The sequence below is a fragment of the Archocentrus centrarchus genome, chromosome 6 (assembly GCF_007364275.1).
Source record: "Archocentrus centrarchus isolate MPI-CPG fArcCen1 chromosome 6, fArcCen1, whole genome shotgun sequence".
NCBI lineage: Eukaryota > Metazoa > Chordata > Actinopteri > Cichliformes > Cichlidae > Archocentrus > Archocentrus centrarchus.
In genome coordinates this window covers 19,580,966-19,604,322 of record NC_044351.1, presented here as the reverse complement: position 1 = coordinate 19,604,322, position 23,357 = coordinate 19,580,966, and the positions used below count along the sequence as shown (strand labels likewise).

The 23,357-nt window shown below is 39.5% G+C and overlaps 1 protein-coding gene across 2 annotated transcripts in view; it reads left to right on the top strand.

Moving 5' to 3' along the window:
- The first annotated feature begins 3,247 nt into the window (after positions 1-3,247).
- The window catches only part of roraa (RAR-related orphan receptor A, paralog a), a 189,897-nt gene continuing 169,787 nt past the window's right edge, over positions 3,248-23,357 (top strand). For both annotated transcript variants that reach the window (XM_030730863.1, XM_030730861.1), the window contains exon 1: positions 3,248-3,522. In XM_030730863.1, the coding sequence (XP_030586723.1) occupies positions 3,369-3,522 (154 nt within the window). In that variant the 5' untranslated portion in view covers positions 3,248-3,368. The remainder of the gene's footprint in view (positions 3,523-23,357) is intronic.

Below are 23,357 nucleotides of genomic sequence, written 5' to 3'. Positions count from 1 at the left end.
GATTTGTAAGGCAACAAAGATATGTCACCATGTCTGCGTGGAACGGAGTGTCTTTCTGAGAATTCATATTTTGTTCCTGTTTAAATAAACCAGTGCAAGAAGGAGAGGCACTTTCATACAGTAAACAAATGTGTTCTGTTTTAAATTAGGAGATTTTTTTTTTTACATGTATTTCAATTAATTTATGTTTTATAAACAGCCTAACTTAATTTAAATTAATAAATTATAATGAACTCCAAGCCTACATGTCACCTTCTGCCCTTCCATTCTGAGTGTTAGCATTAAATGAACTATACAGTGCTGTGAAGAGCCTGTCTGTGGTCAGATTTTGTTTTCTATTTTTTCTCCCCCCCCCCCCCCCCCCCCCCCCTTTTTTTGTCTAAAGATCACCCTTCAGTTTGACAAATACATTTTTTTTCCCCCTTTCTATCACCACTCCCAAGACAAGATTAGAGGGGAAACTCATCAGTCTCCTTGGCTGTTGTCTGATAAACTTTTTATTTGAAGGGTGTCCTGTCTCATGTCTCTGGTGTCTTCCTCCAGTGCACTCCTGATTTGAAATATAGCCTTACATAATGAGGGAGAAAAATAGAGCGGTGTTGCACCCCTGAGCCAATGTCAGCTTAATCAATCATCTGATCACGGCAGGCATGCTTACTCTACTCGCTTCACATCCGCCACATCCTTCCCCCTGTTCAACAATGTGACAGCAGCATAATTCATTTTAACTCAAAAATTAAAGCAGCAACATCAAACTTGTCCTTGCATCTGTTTGGTCTAAACACACGGCAGTGCTGGTCCTAGTGTGCGTATTTGCTGCTTTTGTTTGTGTAGGAGCAAAATCAATCCTTTCTTTTGCACACAAAATATGGAAGGAGTGTTTGCATGTACTCCTGTACGGTGTACAGTTTACTGGGGATGGGTTTGCATGCACACGTCAGGATGCATTTTGCAGATGTGATGCTTGTGAGCTTCTCAGTTGTAAGATTTTGAGTGTGTTTACGTCTCAAGCTCAAGATTCGTAGCTTCAGCGCTGAGCATTCAACAGGCGTGGAATGTGAGTGCAGGGTTCATGCGGCCAAATTGCTCTGGGTCAGAAGGTCAGGGAAATTTGGAGAAGCTAAAGCTGAGCAGAAGGAATGGAACTTGGCGTCTTCGCTTGGCAGTGAGAGATTCCTTCTGGCTTTCTGTCAAAAAGTCGCCTTTCAGCAAAGCATAACTCCAAAAGTTATATCATCCTCTTGTTGCTCAGCTACATGCTGAAGTGTTGAAATGAAAACATGAAAAGTGATTCGTTCTGACAAAGTCCCCACATTGTATTAGTCCAGATTTAAAATGCAGCATATTTTAGTACTTCCCTTGGATCTTTCTGTAGTTTTGCATGGATTGGCTTCATGTTCTAAAATTAGATACAGCTTAATTACAAATTAGAAACGCTATAAACCATAGATTCTGCTTCTTTCACCTTTTTTTTTTTTTTTTTTTGGAGCCAATGTTTGTCACTATTCACCTTCAATAGCATCACTTGATGAGATGTTTATCTGGGAAACAAACAAATAAAAAGTAAAGAGCATTTCCAAAAACTGCACTTAATTCTACATTTTCCCCAAGTCACACCACACTGATGGAAAATCTGACACTATGACAGAAGGAAACACATTTAGGCTGCTGAGGCTAAATAAAGAACTAGACAAAGGCACATTATGGCTTTTATTACACTGCCAATTCTCAGTGTTATAGGTTTTATTGTATTAATGAAATAATACTACATTAGTGACACACAGCTCTGCTAACTCTCCTTTACCAGAAACCACAGTGTGCTGTAATCAACAGTGCTGTGTGTGTGTGTGCTGTTTGTCCTTTTTTAAATCAAGGAGAGAGCCACATCATACGTCACTAGAGCTATATAGAAAAAAGGTAAATATAAAAGTGTAAATTAGAACAAAAATGTATTACTTAAAAGTGAGTTACTATATTATACTCTGTGTTGTCAGAAGCCTACCAGTTCTTTGAGGAGTTAACCGCTATATATGCACTAAAGCTCATTTGTATCAAAGCAGTTGCACAGGATAGTATACATAAGAATACAAATATAAATATTAAAGAAATATTTGTTGTGCCATTAGGTATTTGACAATGTCATTTTTTTTATGACTGCCTCAGTAGGAAGCGTGACACTCCTGAGAAGGCGAAACCATGTCAAAGTCCACGTGCACCGCTTTTAAGAGGCGGAGTTGGGTCTCGCAGCTTTTGCCCGCTGATCACATGCAGGAAGCATGGTGTTTGTAATGTCCGCGGAAAAAGCGGGATATATATGCCGGTCGCCTGAGTGGCGTTTGAGGGCGGCTATGCACGGCGCTGTATCTTCAAGCGCATTCTCCCCAAACTGCTGTCAATCTGCTCTTTTATCAGGGACAGCGGAGACGCGCAGGCTATTCTGCGAGTAACGGGAAGAGCTCAAGCAGTACTCATAACAGACGAAGCACGCTCCTCCCACAGGATGGTGGCGATGATGATGATGATGATGATGATACAGTAATTTTGATGGTGTTGATGAAAATAATGAAGTGTTCTGATTATTCCTGTCTGAATGCTTGGACATTAAAGTTGAGTACTTGGCTGAGAGCAGCCTGCAGACTCCTGTGTGCTTGCGGCAGGCATTCACAGTGAAGGAATTTGTAGTGAATATTCCCTGCACCCCCGCAGCTTTTTGGCTGACGTTAGTGAGAAGAGAGATGGGGAATATGGCGATAATTATTAAAGTGGCCATATTTAACTGGGAGGTATTTTATTTTTATTTTATTTTATTTTTTTGAATAAAGCAAAAACAAAACAATAACCCCAAGAATCAGTGTTTTCATAAATTACTTTGATTATTTTTTGTTCCGATAGCCTAATTTTTTTTGATTATGCAGCTACAGATGCAGTTGCATGCATCAGGATGCATTTTGACCATACTGTGCAGTTTTGCAGTTTAATATTCTAAGTATGGTATCGCAGTTTTTCCCATTTTGCACATAAGGTAATGCAGAGATGTAAACAATCTTTGAAAAAGGTTAGACACTAATAAAAAAAATGCATATTACCATGTAAAATTGCGCGGGGTCGATCAGCGTAGATTACTTTCAGGCCTACATCTATTCTTCGACTATTGACAACCTCTCCCTTTCCAGTTTGCATGACTGGAGCTCTCACTAGCGCTGCTAGTGGACAATCAAACCTACACACCCACCTCCAGACACACTCGCATTTCTCATTTCTTACTTCTACTCTAAATTAGATAGCAAGACGTGGTGTCGGAGCTCACAGATCGCATAGAATTAGTTTTAAGTACTAGCGGTAGTTAAACAATAAATCTGAAATTCAACATGGAGTCCCCTCCAGATCCAGCGAGCGACCCGGGCAACAGCGCCTCGGAGCCGGCTACCCCGGTCAGGGAAACCCCGGTAAACCTGGAGACGCTCCGGAAAGCGGACCATCCAGCCCCGGTTCGAAGGCAGACCTGTTCAAGCACCAACAGAGGTAAGCGAACCGGTTTCCCCCTTTCACTTGATGAGAAATACAGAGCGATCGGGGACATTTTAATCAAACTTCAAAATGAATTAAATCGCGTCCCCTTGAATAACTGCACACTGTCTAAAATCACCCAACCACAGGTACATAGCTTTTAAATTTTTAATTTATTATCACAGCGGCGTTTGCCCACTTGGTTGTAATGAGATCTTCGGTGTGTGTTCCCGGTGTTTAGGCTCTGCTGACAGCTCAAATCATAGGGGGTGATACGGTCACAGATGTCACATTTACTCTGCCTGCAAGATTAATCAATTATCCAGGAACTCAGAGTTGACCAACGGGACCTTCCCCTCATGCCAAAAAGGGGCTAACCTGCTCGCCCAAACGCGATATTGTCACAGAGTCGAAAGTGAACTTTGGGAAACTGTGGGTTAGTTTATCGATTAGTCCTATTCGCCTTCGTGGGGACGTGTCCTCCGCCGTGCCTTATACAACACACAGCACCGTCTGGCTGGATTTTTTTTAAAAAACATTTCCAGCTAACAGATTTTGGGCTATTCCTGTGTGGAAAAAAAGACGCCACAGCAGCTGGAATTTGTTTAATGCCAGCAAACACTGTTGCAAGCATGAAGGCTTCTGCACGCCTTTTGCGATTAAACCCCCCACACGAAGAGACAATGAAAGCCAAACAAGCCTACATTGCAATTAGCCCGTCAAACGTCTGCATTGCTGCATGAAGACTGTTTCTTTTTTCTTTTCTTTTTTTTTTTTTTTAACATGATTTATCCATCACGTCCCGTCCATGTTGTACAGTACAAGACAGTATTTAACCACACCCCCTCTTCGGCTGTCTCCAGCACAGGCTAACCGGGCTCACCCAAGTTCAAAGAAATAGTGCTTTCTCTGCTGATTCTTGACAAGCAGAGTTGGTGTGGATACACGGCAGCAAAGCGAACGGTGTAGATTGTGACAGTTCATTCATTGAACGGTGTTTTTCTTTTTCTTTTTTTTTTTGTGAGCGCACTCTTCCTGTGCGCAAGGGTATATTTAGAGTGTGATATGGTGAATGTGGAATGTAAGCTGGTTATGTAACAGGTTTAGCCATAAACAGAGGCGCGCAACTGAGAGCAGAAATCATCATCTCAGATCTTTTTACTTTATAAAACAATCTCCCTCCTTCCCCTCTCCCCCATTCCTCATTATCACCGCGGTAGTTTTATACAGAAAACGCACCCCAGTTTAGCGAGTATTTATATATATTTACCACTCAAGCGAAACTGTGTGACTTTGTGGGCTGGCACAGCCTGAGCGCTTATGTAATAGCGGGGCAAAGACAGGTAGTTGGGAGGCTTCGTGGATTGATTTCTTTTTTCACAAGTCTGACTTTGAGACACTCCTAACCTGCTGACCCATATTCACCCCACCCTTTTATGCACAGGATTAAAGTGCGTCTGGGAAAGAGAAAGACAGGAAAAAGAACGCCTTTGGTCTGTTATGTAATGCTGAATGGGTGAAAAAAAATGTCTTCACTGGGGCAATCTCTGCACTTTAAATGGAGGTTCTCTGCACGGAAACTTTATTTTGGCCATTATGCAAAGAATACAGATTATTGTTGGATATTATTTGCATGGGAGGTCTTAAAGAAAAGTTTTGAGAACTTTTTAAAAACTTAGTGCAAATAAAGTATTTGTCTGATTAAAATTCCTGGATTAATTTCCTCATGTTTAACTGTGTAGTTCCAGTCTTATTGTGTATTATAGCCGTTCATACAAGTGGAACATGTAAAATTTGTATGTAAGTTCAAAAGGGTAATTAATTTAAGTTGCCATGTGCACCATTGATTCAGTATTAGAAACCGCAACTCTTGTCTGTTATGGTCAGGTGTCTAATCTATAGAACCTTCAAAGTATCAAAATGGGATTAAAAAGCATTTTAATGCTGCGAAAGATGGCCTCTAGTTGTTTTAAAAGACCCTGAACTGAGGTCATGCGGGAGATGTCTTTTATAAATGTAATAGGTAGAAATATATACACCATCCAACATACAGGAGAGCAGAAGAAAAGCTCGCTTTCATAAGCTACGCTGTAACTGCTTTATTCAATTGAAAGTACAGATGTTCTATTAAGGAGAAACTGCAGCCGGGTTATTGCATAGGCAGGGTTGGAGTGTAGGGTTGCTTAAAAAAAAAGAAAACAATAAAAAATAAAAAAGAAATAAACAATAAAAAAAAAAACATTTATAGTTCACACCAGTGTTACAGACTTCTAAAACATTTTTTTTTTTTTTTAGGATTACCCTTCCACGCTCAGACTCTGGCTTTTCAGGCCAGCTGCAGAAACCAACATCTGAAAGGCGGCAGACACTCGCTTAGGCGCAGTTTCCCTCTTTACACCAGCTGTATTAGACTTTCTGAGGATGCACATTTCTTATCCTGCATGCAGAGCGTTTACTGTTTTAACCCTGAGTGCTAATACCTTTTAAGTAGAAACGGCTTACTTCAGCAGAAGCTCTGCTGTAAGACTTGAGTGGGTCAGAGAACAGGCCTTGAAGGGCTTTGGATATCATTACTGGAAAGAAGAAAGGGTGTTATTTTCATATTGCACGATCTCTCCGTTCACAAATTTGGAAACAATCAATATTAATGGCTTAGTTATGTAAGGTGATGGTCTCTGCAGAGGTTTGAAATCTCACAGTTGCACAGGGAAGCTCTGAATCCACACATCTGATAAGAATCCTGGTGTTTGCATACTCATTTAACATTAGTTTGACTGCTGAAAATGTGTGTGCTTCCTAGTAGTGTGATTCTGCTGAATGACGCTGATTGATATGCTTGTCTTCTCATACTGTGCTATCATTGTCTTGTATGCTGACTGTGAGTCATCTGAGAATCGTTGTCTTCGTTAGGGAGTAAGAGGTTACTCATAAAGTACAAATAACATTATGTTGCTTTAGAAAAGTTTAATCTGGCACTAGGTGAAGTGTGATGTGGTTTCCTGCGGTGGATAATATTACAGAGCCTCCTGCTTATTAGTTTGCCTCAGTCTCATATGTAGATTAATTCTGATATGATTTTTTTTTTAAGTCCAAATAACAGCTTTCCTCCTATTATGTCACAACATCATTTTCCCACCACAGATTTTTGTTTTCTTATAATAAAAATGAGTTGTTTTTGAGGTTTCAACACAGGGGAGAAGTCTTACCTTACAATGCAGTTTATTGCATGATCCAGTCTAACAGGGCAGAGTTTAAACATTTTCAGTCTTCTCTTAATGAACATATAGCCACAATTTATCCAGTGGTTTTATTTTTGGGCAGTGAAATGAGAGCTCTCAGTTAGACAGGCAGCATTTATTTAGTTGTTGCTGAAAGAAGACGGATGACATACAGCGACAGGGTTTCCTTTTTTTTTTTTTGGTAATTTTTTACACAAAATCTCAGAAAGCTGGGAGTTGGCTGAGGTTTACACGCCACTCGAGTGGACAGCAGCATTATTGTGGCCGTGGCATTCTCAGATTCGATGAATGAGGGCACTCTGCCTGCTGGAGAGCATGAAGATACAGGTATAGGTTTATAACGGAGCTTTCAGCTTGGACAGATCCAGGAGAAGAACTCCTTTACGTGTCTCTTTTTTTCTGTCTGGCTGCCTAGAACATAATATCAAATCTCAGCCCTCTTGCGTTTTCAATTCTGAAATGTGGGTGAGGTAATGATATCATGAACTGTTTTATTGGTACCCATCAGACACTTAACACTGTTAAATGTTAACAGTCGGCCTATTTCTTTGGTCTTTCTTCAACCGTACACTGAGCTGTTGCATAGATGGTGACAACTGCTTCTCATTTAGACTTTGGCACCGGGGCCCTTGGAAAAAAAGACCTTCTGTTCTTATGAGCTTCAAAGGTCAAACATGATTTTAGTTGCATCATGCTTCTCTAGGCAGTTTACCTGTCAATATCGGTATAATGTTAGAATTAGTAGTTAAATGAGTACTGACTGACATTTTGCCAGGTCAGGTGTGAGGCTCTTTCTTTCTTCCTGTCATTTTGAAACATGAAATTAGCAGCACAGTGGCTCAGTGGTTACTACTGTTACTTCACAGCAGTAGCGTGCGGTGACTTTCACAGAAAGGCAAGCAGAGACTATGACCAACCCCCAGCAGCCTTTCCATGATTTTGTGCTGCCTGTCTTTTATTCTTTTATATAAGCTGACAGCCTCCTGCAGCTTGCTGCACTCTGCATGGATGTCTTCACCTTTCTGCACTCCCTCCTGGCTGAAGAATTGTTAAAAAACAAAATATTACTTATATGTTTATCTTCAAAATATTTAGGATTAGCTGAAAATTACAATTGCTGAAGGATTTTTTTTCAGTGCAAGTATACCCTACTATGAAAACACCTCAGTACACAATTGGTGAATTATTGGAACATTTAACTTAAAGTATCAAAAGTAAAAGTAATTATTCCCCATCAGTCTTCTTTATCATCTCCAGTCTTTGTTAACGGGACATGGACATGCCCAAAAAAGTGCTGGCCCCGTACGGATTCCAGTGGAATCAAAGTAAGGCAGAATTAAACCTGCTTCCAGAGACAATAGCCAACTGGTGGCTACAAGATGGCAGGGCATTAAAAGATAGATACAAATAGGTAAGCAGTTTTATGACATAACACTGTTTGAGATGCAAGGAGACAAATTGCTTTCACTTTGGTAGGTTTTAATTGCTGTCTATTTTTCGATTTCACTGGACAAGCACTGCAAGCCTTGCTTGCCCTGACGGAGCACCACTGCTTCACAGCAAACCAAATATTCCTCCACCCCCTCTGTTTGATTAATGAATTCTTTCACAGGAGCAGTCAGCCTACCTTAGAGCTGGCTTAAGTTGCCTATAACTTTGAAAGCAAATCAGAGTTTCCCTTACTAACCGTTACATTTGATACCTAAATGCACCTAAATCTAAAAGCAAATCAAGTCCTCTACGCAGACTTTGTGCTGACACACACAGTGTTATATTTTGACAATTTGACAGTAGCTTATAAATGTTGGTAGCCTACTAACAATATGGGTTATTGCTAGCGTAACCCGTGTGGGCCATTACTACAACACAAGCAGCTGTTGTAGTTATCGTGCAATTACTATAGAATTTAAAGATATGAACATTTTGATGACATGTTATTATAAAGTTAACAGTTAAAGCTCAGTCCACTGAATTCTGTGTACATATTCGAATATTTTTCTTTGGAGTGCATAGATAAGTTTGTAGTGTGTATATCTTGGTGCAAAATGCTCTTTAACACTTTTTGTATACTAACTTTTGGCTGTCTATAACTGGTTGTCAAGAATTAATGATCTGCCAGTTATTGATATTTATGACTCTTGTTGTTTTTTTCCCCACACGGTTCAGCAGACCTGTTGCTGCACTTACACTTGGTGCACATGTAGTTGTAATTGTCCAGAATCTTAAGTACCTAAGTAACGACATACATGTAAGAAGCTTTGGAACCACAGAAAAACAACTGCCATTACATTTTCAGAATTTTGGTATTAACTTGGTAGCAGTGAGGGATTTTCACTAAATGTTTATTGGGGCTGGAAGAACTCACAGTAGTGATATTTTTGCAGTAACTTTAAAAAAATGTTTTAAAAAACAACAAAACAAATGAAAGTCAGAGTCAGATGAAGTCAAATTAATGTTTAGCTTTGTTGTGTTTTATCTTTCCTTAGGAAAGTTAATTTAACTTAAAAAAAAAAAGTGTAGAGAAATGGAAATGGGTCAGTGACCGTAGTTGTGACCATGTACAAAATCGCCATGATTTAGCAGTGCAGAAGTAGCTATAAAATGTGTTCTTTTTCTGTTTTATAGTGGGTGAAATGCCACCACTTAATATGTTTGTGTGAAACAGGTTTGTTCCTTGTGCTGGATAATTTACAATTTATTTATTATCATTTGTTAGCATTAACCTGATTATATATTGTATTGTTTACATACCGTGGTTATTGTCAATACCAGTATATACCTAAACCCCAGCTTTAACCCATGCAACTCAACTATGAGGTGCTGTACAACAGAGACAGCAAATATCATCTCAGTGTTGAAGAAACAGAAACTTTGGTGCAGACAAGGAGCGGATATAGAAAAGCATCATACAGAACAGAGTGAAGCTATATACAAATACTGTGGGAAAAAAAATTGCTGCTCCAAGTGGGACCATGACTAATTTTGTTTTAGCATCTTGTGCAATTCCAAGAAAAAAGTGAAACACAGACACAGCTGTTCATGTTATGGTGTTTGGTAACACTACTCCATTTGCTAAACTATTGGATTTGGCAAGGGCCTTTGATTTCTTTATGTAACAAGACATGTGAAACAGCTCTGAAGTTTCATTTCATTTCAGCAAATACTCAATGGAGTCTGACCTGTAAATATGACAAAAAGTCTCAGAGGCGCATAGATGCATAGTTATACAGATATTAAAGGCAGTAGAGGAGTAGAGTACAGATTTTTGTTGTGCCGAAGTGTCAGCCTGTAATAGGCAATATTAATTAAAATAACTTTAAAAACTTAAAGTGTCATAGTTAGAAGACTGTAGACTCTGTAACAAATGGCATCCATAATTCTTTTGTTCATCGCAGAGGACAAATGATTAAAAACTTTGTTATATCTCGCATCTGTATTTTATGTAATGTGATGCAGAAAACTTTATTCACCATGTCCAAGTGACGTCCGTGTGCTTCAAATCAGTTACATGATTATTTTTCTGAGGTACGGTGGTTGTTCAGGTTGTTAGTTTGTGCTGGTATGGCATAAACCAGTTTGTTATACAGATCTGGATGCACATTGTAGATGAAGAATAAGAGCAAGTTGAAAGTATCTCAAAAAGTGACTTATTTTAAAGCAATTCACAACCACAACAATGCAATTCAAAAATGTTCTGTTGCAGCTGCATTTCATATATATATATATATGTGTTTTATGTGCATTTTTTGCATAATTTAAGTTAGCTTTTCTATTTATTTTAGGCGAACACTATAGAAAATGCAGTGCCAGCCCCTAACAGACAATTTTAATTAAAATAAGTTTAAAAACTTAACCCAGACCAGCTCTGAAAGTTTTATTCTTGTGGGAAACCGTATTTTTGAGTTTGAATCACCAGTGACTTAACTGGGGCTGGCGAGGAAATTTCAACTGGTGACAGACACCAGATTTGATGTGAAATCTCCAGTGGTGAATGATAGCTCAGATCTATGGCCCATTTACTGAAGTTTGTATCTTAGATAGAAAATTTTGAATAGTTATGACCGGAAATACTCCAGATGCATTATTGGAGGGTGTTAAAGGAGTCTAATTTTAATGTGGTACACTGTGACCTAAGAACTCAATGCTGCTTGGCTCCTTGCCTTTCTGTGCCTCTCTGATATGAAAAGGGCCCCTTAGAAGAGGACTAGAGGGAAAGATGTGGTGAGAGGGGTCTAAAGACTCGCTCTGGGGGGATTCTTATGTCACATCTAGGGCCAAGGCTTTCACATCTCCATCATTGTAGACAGTGAAAAGCTCCCAAGCAGGTAGGTAAGCCCCTCGCATGGAAAGTTTTTGCACTCTGAAACTTTGACCCGTATTATCGTTCAAACCATCATTCCTTTGCCTTTTGAAGAAACTTGTACAAAACACATGCAACTCTGCACCACGGCCTGTGTGATACTCAGAGAAGTGTTTTATTATTTTATACTAATCACAAAGCCTTTACCTGTGTATGCACTCTGATCTTCCTGCCACAGACTTTATATGCACGTGTCTGATTTATAACAGGAAGAAATCTAAAGCATTTTATTCAAACAGCACAACTCAAGAGCTTCTTAGCTGTTATTTATCTTTCTTTCTGAAGGCTAAATTCGCTGCAGCCTTGCTTTAAGGACTCTGTTGTGTATGATGTCTGCCTAAGATAAAAATGGAAATATCTGTTGCATATTGCTGCCTTTCCAGCACAGATGAAGAGTAGCAGCTACGAACAATAACATGGCAGAATAATCCATTTGCTTTCTCCTGTGCTTAGAGTAATAATGTAATTTAACAATGTCTGCACTTATGCATTCTCACCATGTATTAAACATAATAGAATAGTGCAGACGGGAGAAGGTGGTCTCAGGAATTGTTAAACCTTTACTTGGAAGAATATGTGTTTTTACAAGTCTGTGCACCATTATTCCACTACATGCAAAGGTTTTTTCCTCCTTTTTTCATTTTCACAGATTAGTTTTCAAATTTTCAAATAAAAAAAAAAAAGGACCAAAATATTTTGTTATAGTAAAAACATTGCTTCTCCGTGGTCCTGTCACATGAGAGACAATATCGAAGAAGGTAAAGCACACATATGACATCCTCCCCTGCTAATTTCGTTACATTAGTAGTGCCGTGGCAGTACTTCGCAAAGTTTATTTGTCACCTGAAATAAACAGAAAACTTTTTGGAGACATGCGAGATAAAACAACTTGAAAATCAGTGTCATTTCTGTTGGCTTGATTATTTATATTGGAATAACAAGCGCAACTTAATCTCATAAATAAAAAAGGGAGAGATACAGATCCGTCCCCTCCAGGTACTGCCACCACTTAATCGAATTAGCTCCACTTGCAGGCTTGACGGGCTCTTCAAACACCCCTGGTGACTTCTGAGTGCCGATTACAATCAGCTACTATTTTCAGCCTTTGATTAAAATCTGGTGAGGTTGGACAGAAATTTTTTGAACGCAGAACTAACTAATTATTAACATCGCAGCCCATCTCTGTCTTTTTTTTTTTTTTTTTTTTTTTGGGGGGACGTTACTAAGGGCCAATGGGGCTGGAGTAGTTAAACAATACCCACAAGTATTAATCATATCAAATCAAGCAGTGTGAAACTATTAGCTTGGTCTTATTGAAACATCTTATGTTAGTTGTGGTGTTGTCTAAACATGAGTATTTTACTGACCTTTCAGTTATATTAACACATCTAATTGTAGAATAAGTGTAATATCAAGGAAACTTTTTGTATATGCTTCTTATTGTAAAGCTATTTGAGAGAGAACTATTTGTTAAACAGCCTAGTTTTTCCATACAAATTTCCTCACCTGACAGACACCACTAATGAACACAATTCTTTACTCATAAAATAAAAGAAGATGATCACAATTGTTCTTGCCTCACACAGTATGTCACAGAAACACTGTAATGTGCCTGTCAAACACAATTCTGCTCTTTTGTTACTTTTGAAAGGCAGCTTTTGAATATGAATAACTTACTAATGAATATTTGGTTCTTGTGTGTGCGCGCGTGTGTGCGCGTCTGTGAATTGATTGCTTTAGGAGGCGTACTAAGACAGACTGTGGCACGATGGGGCTCAATCAGTGCAGCAATACTGCTGTGCTGCTTTCTGACAGTGATTGAAAGACAGACTTCACCATGTATGATTCTCCAATCACTTATTCACTGACAAATATCATCTGTCTGATCAATCAATATTTTGCAGCTTTATTTTAGTAATGCAGTGCTTAAGAGCCAATAATTAACGCCGTGCTGGGTTGTTAAAAGCCTATTTTTATGTGACAGACCAAAATAGACGTACAGAAATAGGAAGATGAAAACTTTGGGTTGAGGTTGGCAGTGGCACACCCTGCAGACGTTCGCTGCACACAGTGAACTTATCGAGAACTTGAGATTGTCCTATGGCATAACTATTTCAGTTGCTTTCAAGTTATGTTAATGTACAAAACTGGATTTTTTTTTTTTTTTGTAACTTTGAACTTTTTTTTTGGCTGAATGCTCATTTCAAAGAGCTATTTGGATTAGAGTTATATTAAAGACAGTACTGTGAGAAAGTTCCAGGTATAAAAATGTCCAAATCTAAGACATCCTCACTTTCTGAGCTATTGCTGACACAAAACTTTGTTTAGCTCAGTCACTTCACAATTCTAGTTTTTATTTTAGAAGTTGCGAGTTTGTTTGTGAAATTGAAATATGCTGTGAAATAGTCTGAGGGAATATTCATTCAGTGTCATCTTGCATTAAACAAGTGTGGCTTGTGATGCTCATTAATTTCTGCTTGCTCCACTTGCGGTGTTTGGGCTCTCTTTGCTGGCTCGGTGCCACAATGTCTTCTGAAAGAGCCACTTCATCTCTGTCAGGGGCAGGTGGAAATTTTCTGCACACTTCTAATTGGACAAAGTGCCTTTCAAACTCTGAGCCATCATACACAGATCAAATTATCATACAGCCCAGGTGTCAACAGAGGTTTTGCACCTCCCTCTTCCCCTTCTACTCTCTCCGGCATCTTTCGGTTGATTTTCGGATTCTCCCCGGGCTTTTTAAACTCCCTACTGCTTAGCGGCCCCAGGCACTCTAAGCCTTATCGTACGAATTAATTACAAGAAATTGCACTTGCTATTTTGACTTTAAAGCTTTTCATATATGCAATCAAAAAACATTTTAATTTTTTTTTTCCTTCTGCAAGGTCCTCAAGCAGATATAAGCAAATATTTGTATCAGTCACAAGGAGAATTTGAGGCTGCAGTCTAGCTAACAGAGAACTTTAAGATCTGTAGTAGAGCTCAGGGACAGACCTAACTATGCTTTTAAAAGTAATGGGTGAAGTCCTTAGATTAATTCTTTATCTACCAGGTAGTAAGTGAAAAGAGCAAGATGTCGGTTGATGCCATTTTGTCAGTCTGTATCAGTTAACGGTGTAACTGTTGAATTTTGAATGAACACCAGTGAAACAAGCTCGTGATTGATGTGAGAAAAGAGGCTGTTCAGATACAAGTATCGAACGTGTTTGGGATTAAGTTTTTATCTTCGATTAGTTCACAGGAAAGGAGCGCGCACTGAGTGTTTTGAGTCTTCGAGTGCTCTTTGCATCCCTCTGCAGCAGTAGGAGGAAATATATTGTTTTCTGTTGCTATGAAAAGTGAGAGCGTGTACTGTAAGTGCAATAAATAGAGGATGGGGCATAAAATTGAAACTCGAGAAGGAACACCGGTAATGTGTTTTGAAACAAGTGTCTAAGAGGTTTAGTACAAGCTGAACCAATTACACAAAGTGTTATTTTTATGATTTCCCAGGTATGTGAAGCAGTCACTTTTAGCGGCGTTCACTGTCACAGATTGCAATGAATGAACGGATGAAAGGACGAACACTGAATTCACATTTTTGAAGTTTAAAGTTTGTTTGCACTCATCTATAAAAGTTAGACTGTTGCTGCTCCAACAGCAGCGTCACATTTTAACACAATATCTTTAGATGGTTTAAAGGCTAAACCAGTGTAATGATTAAAAGACTATCTAGTCCTTCAACAAATCAGGCAAACATGGCAAAGTTTTGACATGCTCGATTGCTTATCTTGTCTGCATGTTGTCAACGCAGATGTACTACACTGTGCTGACTCGATTCTGCGCAAAGGAAAGCGGACAGGAGAGATTGATGGTGGTGTTCACAGTCAGACAGATAACACCTGATTCTGCCTGCAGGGGGCTGGTCTAGCACACTCCTCCCGTGCGCCTCTGATGCATCGGAGGCTGTGCCGAGGAGGTGAACCGTTCCTTCACTCAATGCAAATTCGTGGCCACATTCAGAGATGATCCCATGACAATTGAGCCAATGTGGCCCGGAGCGCTCTGCACCACATGATCCATGCATCAGCCACACCTGGGAGAAACCCACACAGCCACGGGAGGTCATTTATTCAACACAGGTGCATCATGTATCTCAACGCAGTCAAACAACCCACATGCTTGAATGCACGCGCTGAGACGCACATGCCCAAATGCACTCATGTGCTTAGATATACAAGTGTTAATGAAATACTCTGCACGCATATGGTTATCTGTCTGTAAAATGTCTATAGTACATCAGCTTTTGAAATGACCTGTTGTTTCTTTGGCTTTCGTTTTAGTTTTGAAATGTAGATGGTATTTTTTACTAGGGCCTTTACCTGAACAAATTGAGTACTAATTATTTTACAGTATTTTGAAGAAACAGTACTCATGAAGTACAACGATGTGACTTAAAGTGATTGGTTAAAAGTTTTCTCTGGGCTTTTCTCACCCACCACCTCCCCTTAAAGGTGCCGTCTCCTTGCGCTTCTTTAAATCATGTATAAGAGTGGGTGCATCTTACTGTGCTGGGTGCTGACGATTTTATAGTTGTCAGCATTCTTGAAGGTGATGAGATCATGAGATGGTGGATGACTTTGTGGCCTGGTGTAGTCACTCTTTTTTTCATCTAAGCGTGTTAAAAACACGGGTGTGGTGATAACAACATGATCATTTATTTTAGAAATTTATCTCCAGGTGTTGACATTGCTAAAGCAGAATGCTATAAAGTGGGTGGTGTTCTTGATGGAAGACTTCATTTGCTACAAAATAAAATGTCAGCAAAGATATTTTTCCTGAGGAAAATGTACTCTTTCAATATTTGTGACGTGTCAACTCTCTTTAATGGCTGTCTGCTTTGTTTAGAAGCTTAAATTTGCCCATTGAGAATAGCTCTCAGAAAGGAGTCTGGACAGGGTTTTGGTCAAGTGCTGTTGACTTAACGGCAAATGACACTCTGGCTGTACTTGTTGCTCTACCCAGAGAAGAGGTTTGCTTATTTTGGTGTGAATTTTCCATTTTCTGTGTTAGTTTTTTCGTGATTTATTGTTGATGCTGTAATTTTGGATCCTAATACTATGTGAACTCCTGTTGCAGAGTATCGTTATTTGCAATAAAGATAACCTAGAACCTTGTAAAGCGCTTGCCAGACTAAACAAGCAACTCAAAGACGTCACCACAGGCTCGGGGATAATTGCAATGGATGCCTTACTGACAGCTTTTTTTGATGTTGTTACATCATTTGTTATAATTTACCAAACATCTGTAACATTGAGTGTCTTATCATCCCTTTGGATCAAAGTAAGCTGCATCCTCAAAAAGACATACAGTGTAGGAAAACAAAATTCCTTTTTTTAAAAAAAAAAAATTCAATAACAAGGTGTGTTGCACAGGATCTCAGTGTGTAAAGCAGATGGTGAAAACCTACTGTATAATAGATCTCAATATTAACTGTAGCACATGCTGGGAGTGTTGGTGGATGGCACACAGCAGAGTAAAACAGAAGCAATGACCTTCTGTCCCATCGTTTACCCTCTCGTGCCCCCCATACCGATCTCAAATTACTTTGTTTTAGCCAATTAAAGCAGCCGGCTGAGCATCAAGCAGGCTGCCATTTTTCGCTCACCTGGACCCATGTGACATTATCGCTCTGTCATCGGGAGAGATAGCTGTAAGTGGGAATCTCCGGCATGGCACCGTGCCACCTTAGACCCCACAGTGTTCACTGAGATTAATGCCGTGATTCTCCCCCCACAACTTGCACGAATCAGTCGGCTCTCTCATCTGTTCCTGGTGATAGCACTGCACACTGCTTCTCACTGCATGAAGCAAGAACCCAATGACGGTACAGACACACACACACATATATATGTATGTATGTGTGTGTATATATATATATATATATATATATATATATATATATATATATATATATATATATATATATATATATATATATATATATAATAATTTTCTGAATATGCACGGAATCCATTGTCTCTTGCTATCTTATTGCCTTGTTGCTGATCAAGATACCATATGCTGAGAAATGATTCTCCATCCAAATCCTTTAATGGCTCAATAATAGAAAGACGGCAGACACAACAATACCATGGCACAGAATGAGTGAAGGACCGGAGAGTGTGGTGTTTAACAGCCATACGAGCACAGATTATGTGCTTGAAGGGGCTGAATCGAGTGCCAGCCGTGACAGTTGGGCTGGGAATTGAGCGTGCCGGGGACGTGCGGCTTGACTCCGCTCGGAAACACCACTGGGTCCAGGGCTCATCTCTGCAGCCCTCCGCCTCCCTCCTCACATAGTGGCATTGTGGCCTGCCGTTTGCTCCGCTTCTCCGGGGGAATGGACGGGCCCCTGCTCCCGCTTGATGAGCACTCGCTAATGGCTGCTTCTTTGAAAGCTGACGGGCCCGTTTGAGGAGGAGTGTCTTTTACTTCCCTCCAGCTTGCCTTGGCTGGGCATTCGTCAGGCTGCCTGGCTTTGCTGTCCTGCCCACATGATGGTGCGCCAAGGGGCTGAAACGTCTGTCATTTGTTTTACTTTCAAATAAAAGTTGATGATTTACCAATAAAAAGTAAAAATAGTCTTTTGATGATGTCTGGAGGCATATGGAGAAAGTGTTGCAATAGTGACATTTTCAGCACTTTGTCAGGCTAGAAATAACAAAAGACAAAGAATTGTCTGTTTACTTTTTTTGTGTGCGTCCCCTCTGTTAGTCGTTTCATGAAAATTAAACAAGTGAGTATAGAAAGTGTCATGGACAGTAAAACATGGTTGGGAGCCACGGCTGAAGGCTGCATTTCATCAGTGCTCTAAAGCTTTGTTAATATGTTGTTATGTATCAGTTTCTGTAATGACTTGCCAAAAAAGAACCAGAAACAATTACATCCTCCTTGTTTGTTCAAGAAAATGTATTTTTACTGTAGCCTCAGAAAAAGGACTGTAGTTTCAGTCTTGACTATGAATGCACACCTGATTTCTTGGCCGATACGTGTGTGTGCTTTTTTTTTTTTTAATTCTGTTTTCTTTCTGCTGTCATTTCAATGGAAACTATCTTTATTATACACAAAAAGTTGTTTTAATGTCTTATTTAGTGCCAAAATTAATGCAACAAAGCAGATAAACACCAACCACTGTTGGTAAATGTCATCTTATTTGCCAGTTGGCTAGTGGCATAGGTGGATGTAGTAGGTGATGCATTTTTTTAAGACATATTTGCACCACATGATGCATGTGGACATGACAGCAGTATTTTAAGACATATTTTCATTAGCTGGATATGTTGTCTTGATGCTTCACTTGTGTAGTTGATGGCCCAGTAAATCTGCCAATTATCTGGTTACTTATCCTACTGATACCCTTGACCATTTGCCAGTCGTCTCACCCCAGAGGGAGCTGTTGTTCCTGTTGCCCTCCTCTTCGCTGCCGTACCAGTCTCCAGTTTCTGGAGACTCCATTAGAAAGTTGGAGTCGTCCTTGGAAATCTCCTTTCTTTAACTTCTCTTGTCTTTACTCGCTCCAGCCCTCTCCCACTCTGTTTTCACGTGCACTCTTTTTTCCCCCACTTGAAACTAGGGCGAAGGTCAGAATGGTGAATTTGATATAAGAGCTGACATGCTTTCGTGGAGCACCTTGTCAACTCAAAACAATAGGTTTGCAGGAGCTGTTACACCGAATAAAGAATGTTCGCATATTCCCACTGAAATGTCCTCCGCTAGACATTCCCAAAAGAGATGTGAGCATTTGTCTGCATACATTTTACCAGTCCTGGCCCAGTAGAAAATGGAGGTTGAGGCAAAACGAACATGCGAGCAAATAAGTTAGTTCACAGTGGATGCTAAAAAAAAAGTCGACCACTTTGCATTATCCTCGTGAAGTGGCCTGTGCTGTTCCATCTTATTCTGTATTTTCGTGAAATAAATTTAAGCTCTTATTTTAACCCAGCATATAACATTGCAGCTGCATCAGGCCACACATACTGTCTGTGAAGAAGTAACAGATGTTAGCAGTTGCATAATGGCAAAAACAAACAAAAAAAAAAAAAGGGCAGCCCGCTGCAGTGTTGTACAGTGGTGTGATCAAATAGTTTTAATTTGATCTGACCTCTTTGTCTCAGTGGTATCGCTGTGCTGCCTTCTTGGTAGGAGCTTAAACAGCAGAGTGTAATGAAACAGGATGAATGGAGACAAGAACCAGTCAAGTTTAAACATACTATGAAAAAAGTAAACAGTGCATTTTTTTTTTTTAATAATTAATGAAACACACAAATTTATGGAGGGCATGAGAATAAATCAGGTTGGATATTTTTAAGCAGTGGGAATCTATTTTGTTTTTGAACATCTTAAAAAAAAACAACCCAAACACAGCCCTGATTCTAAAAAATGATAACATCGAAAATGGACGAATAGCTGTTAATACAACAGCTTTATTCACTTCCTCTGTCAGAGATCTCTCACCAACCAGTTGTCACAGGCAGTTTCATCTCAAATTAAATTCATTTGGACATGACATTTTAATTGGAACACTATTCCCATTAATTGAACAAATTAGAGAAAGTCTGCTGGGGGAAAGGTAATCTCTGGGAGAAATGATTTGGAATTCACAATTTAAAATTAAAAATCAGCTGCTCTGCTTTGTTTGTATTGCAGCCAGTTTGTGGCAGTGCACACAGGCAGCGCCAGCGTTCGGGGTCCCAGCGGCACTCAGGGCTCACATTGTCTTCATTAAAAGCGATTAAGGAATAGGTCAATTTAGTCTGCTCGGCTGGTTAAGCCAAGCATTTTTTTTTTTCCCCCTTAGTAAATGTCTTTGTCTTCACCAGCCTTTCCTCTGTGGGCTCGGGCAGTCCTCGATTTTATTCGTTTTAACATGTTTGACTGAACGTCTTAGTGAGTCATAGCAGTATCATTTTAAATATTGTCATTTTGTTTAATTTGTGTGTGCATACACATGTTTGGGTTTTTCACGCTCCTGTGCTGCGTTTTTAGCATGCAGGCTGTCTGGGTGCTGATGACTTGCTGTCTGATTAGCAGTGAAAGGCAGCTGAACCCTGCAGCTTCAACTACAGTGAGCAATTAATTGTCCTAATAAAAAGCACTTTAAAATGTGTAGTTTATAAACCTACACGGATAGAGGGTTTTACCCCTGTTGTTAATTATTCACAATTCACTGTTGCTTTTAGAAAAGCAACATGTTTCCTCACATTAAACTGTTTAGAATACAGCAGGAGATATTCCACTGCTTTTGACAGCTGTGTTACAAATTTACATGTTTTTCATTTTGGATAAATTCACATTTTGGCCAAGATTTAAAAAAAAAAAAGTCTGAGAGTGAGAGAATAATCGGGTGTAGATGAATGTCATCAGATTATAAAGGAAAGATTGTTACATTATCCTTTCATTTTATTACCCTGCTCTGTCAAGTTATATACATGTGCTGCATGTTTAAAAAGTCGAAATTTCTGTAACTGTGTTGCTAGCATACAACTTTTCCAGTGGAGCCCTTTGAAATTTCATCTCATTGTGTTTCCCCTGTATTCAGATCAATCATGTGGTTTCTCAACTACCACATTATTATTCATCAGTGTATGACTATGAAGCTAGATCCTGATTGTAAACCTTGAAGATGAATCACAGCACATGTTTGTGCATGTGTGTAAATACCACTTGGGTGGGGTGGAGGGCGTTTTATAGTTTTTCATCAACCCTAGAAGTCTCAGTTATTTTTTTTATCGCCCTGGAATAAGTTCCAAAATTGAAACAGTACTGATGCCTGTGATATGACTGAGGTAAGAAATAAAGAAACATTCTGACTTATCATGTGAGGTAGTGATTATGCAAAGGGGGTTGAAAAGCCTTAATTGGAGCTATGTGGAGGTAAAATGTGGAGAGAAAGCAGAGGATGGGGTGTAAGGAGGAAAGAGAGCGAGAGAGAGCCAGACAGAGGGGGGCTCCTAGATAGAGGGCCAGGAGGGAAAAAGTTCCCCCATGCTTGTCAGACTTTGAGCAAGTTCAGAATTGATGGAGCCCACAGGCAGCACTGCTAATTTTAGTTGAAATCACCTAAGTGGTTTGGCTAATTTATCCAGGCTCCTCGGCCCTCAGCCCCTGGTTTCTGGCTCTCTCCCCCCCTGCCCCTCCCTCCCAGAAATATCCACAAAGCGTGAAGGTACCAGGAGGTGACAGTGGGAACAGAAGGGTATTTTGTGCCCAGCTGATTTGCGGAGCACTGGGCAGTTTCAACCTGTGTCACACTTTTGGATATTGTTTGAACCCTAGCGACAGCCCAGGTTCAATCATCTATTTTGTAGAATAATTGATAGCACTCTGAATTTAATGGAAAGTGAAATCACATTCTAACTTTAAAGAAAATTCGATGCAATCTCTTATAGAGCTTGTGTCTCCTAATGGCTTACATTTTACATTTTTGATATTTCTCTATTGTTTCTTAGATATCAGGAACACTTTTGGAGTGAGAGTCTGATTTTGTGTAATGATGGTCTGCAGCTGGATTTGCTTGAACATGTTGAAGCTTAACAAGCAGCGTTGCTGGCGTTTGAATGTTTAGCAACATATCAGAGGATCCCTTTTTGTCCGCCTGTGAACAGCAATTTGGTAAAAAAGTTGGGAAGAGAGAATTCCAAATGAAACTGTCATGAAATTACAATGAAGGCAGAAGGTCAAAAGGACTATTTTGCTTCCTGGTATCAAATGATGTTAAATTATTTGTGGAGTCGTTTAGGCGTTTAGAGTTTAAATGGATAGTTGTGAGTCTGGGATCCTGAGTGGGCCTGTTATGCTGTAGGTTATTTTGTATGATTGCTCACGTGAGGAAAGTAGAACAGGTTGGCTAAACATGTCAAGGTGACTGAAATCCATCAAGACTTTTAGATATCATGAGGTGCTTTGATTTGAATCTTGGTCCTTACCCATTATTACATGAATGCTTAGAATGTAAGATTTACTGATGTTTATAACTTTAAGTGAGTTTTGGACAAATTTTGTAACAAAAAAATGATCTTCTTAGTCAGTTTGGTGGGACAAGAAGCTTTGGGATTAAGAAAAGATGCACCTTCACGCTAAGTTATAAAAAAGGTGTTTCTCATTCAGTAGGTGTGAGATACATCCTGTATAAGTTCATGAATCCATCATTTTGAACTAGAAGAACAATCATAATCAGAAAACTAAGGAATGTGGCAACTTGGATGTGCTGAAATGTTACTTTGAAATGCACGCTAGTTATTCTAAAACAACAAAAAACAAAACAAAAAAAAACTCCTGCTTTCCTGATGCTTTATTTGCAGCCACTTCATTTCTTTCTTTGTAAGAAACCTGTTTAACCCAGGTTGAGATTAACTGCACGGCAGCAAATAAGACTTCCTGGACTGGAGTGTCTGTTTCATTATTATAAAACATTACGCCATATTCACCGTTGATATAAATATTGGCTTAAGTACCTCAACGAAAACAGTTTGTGTTTCTAAGTGGAGCACGGTTTCTTGAAAATTATTTTCAGAGCAGTGACCATGAGGGATGTTTGAAGTCTAGTGTGCAAGCCAGCAGTTTTTGGCAGATGAATGTAGGGGTTTTATGTGCCAAGCACCTGGTCAAACTGCAAACAATGAGGAGCTTATGGATTCGCTTTATCCAACGACTGAGATGATACAGAGAATGTTTACAACTCTTATGGGCCCTTTTAAGAAATGCTGATGCACAATAATGCTCAGGTCTTCTGGATGCTGTGGAAAGATTTCATATACCATAAGTTTATATAGCGCATGTAGTAGGAACATAGCTTTAGGTATTAACATATTAATGTTTTCTATCTGCAGTGAGCCTATTTATTACTCATTACCTATGAACAAAATTAACAGCCTTCCAGGTTTGCCAATGATCAGGTTGGCAAACCTGCTGTAGCATCAGCTCTTTCCAATATAAACATAAGAATGAGGAATATAATGAGGAAAAATATGATAACCTGATGGAATAGTGATATTTGATAAACAGCTTTTAAAAACTATATGCAGAAATTCAGTGTGGAGGGTCTTGTTTGAGTCTTTAGCAGTGATCTAATAATGAGTTCCACAGATGGGTTTGTTGGCTGAAGCTCTGTGAGTCCACCGTGTACGCGGTGGTAGATAGGTAGGTGGTGGTTTTTGTATTGGTAGGGTTAGTATTTAGTAGAGAGTGTCAAAGTGTCTCCTGTGCAGGAT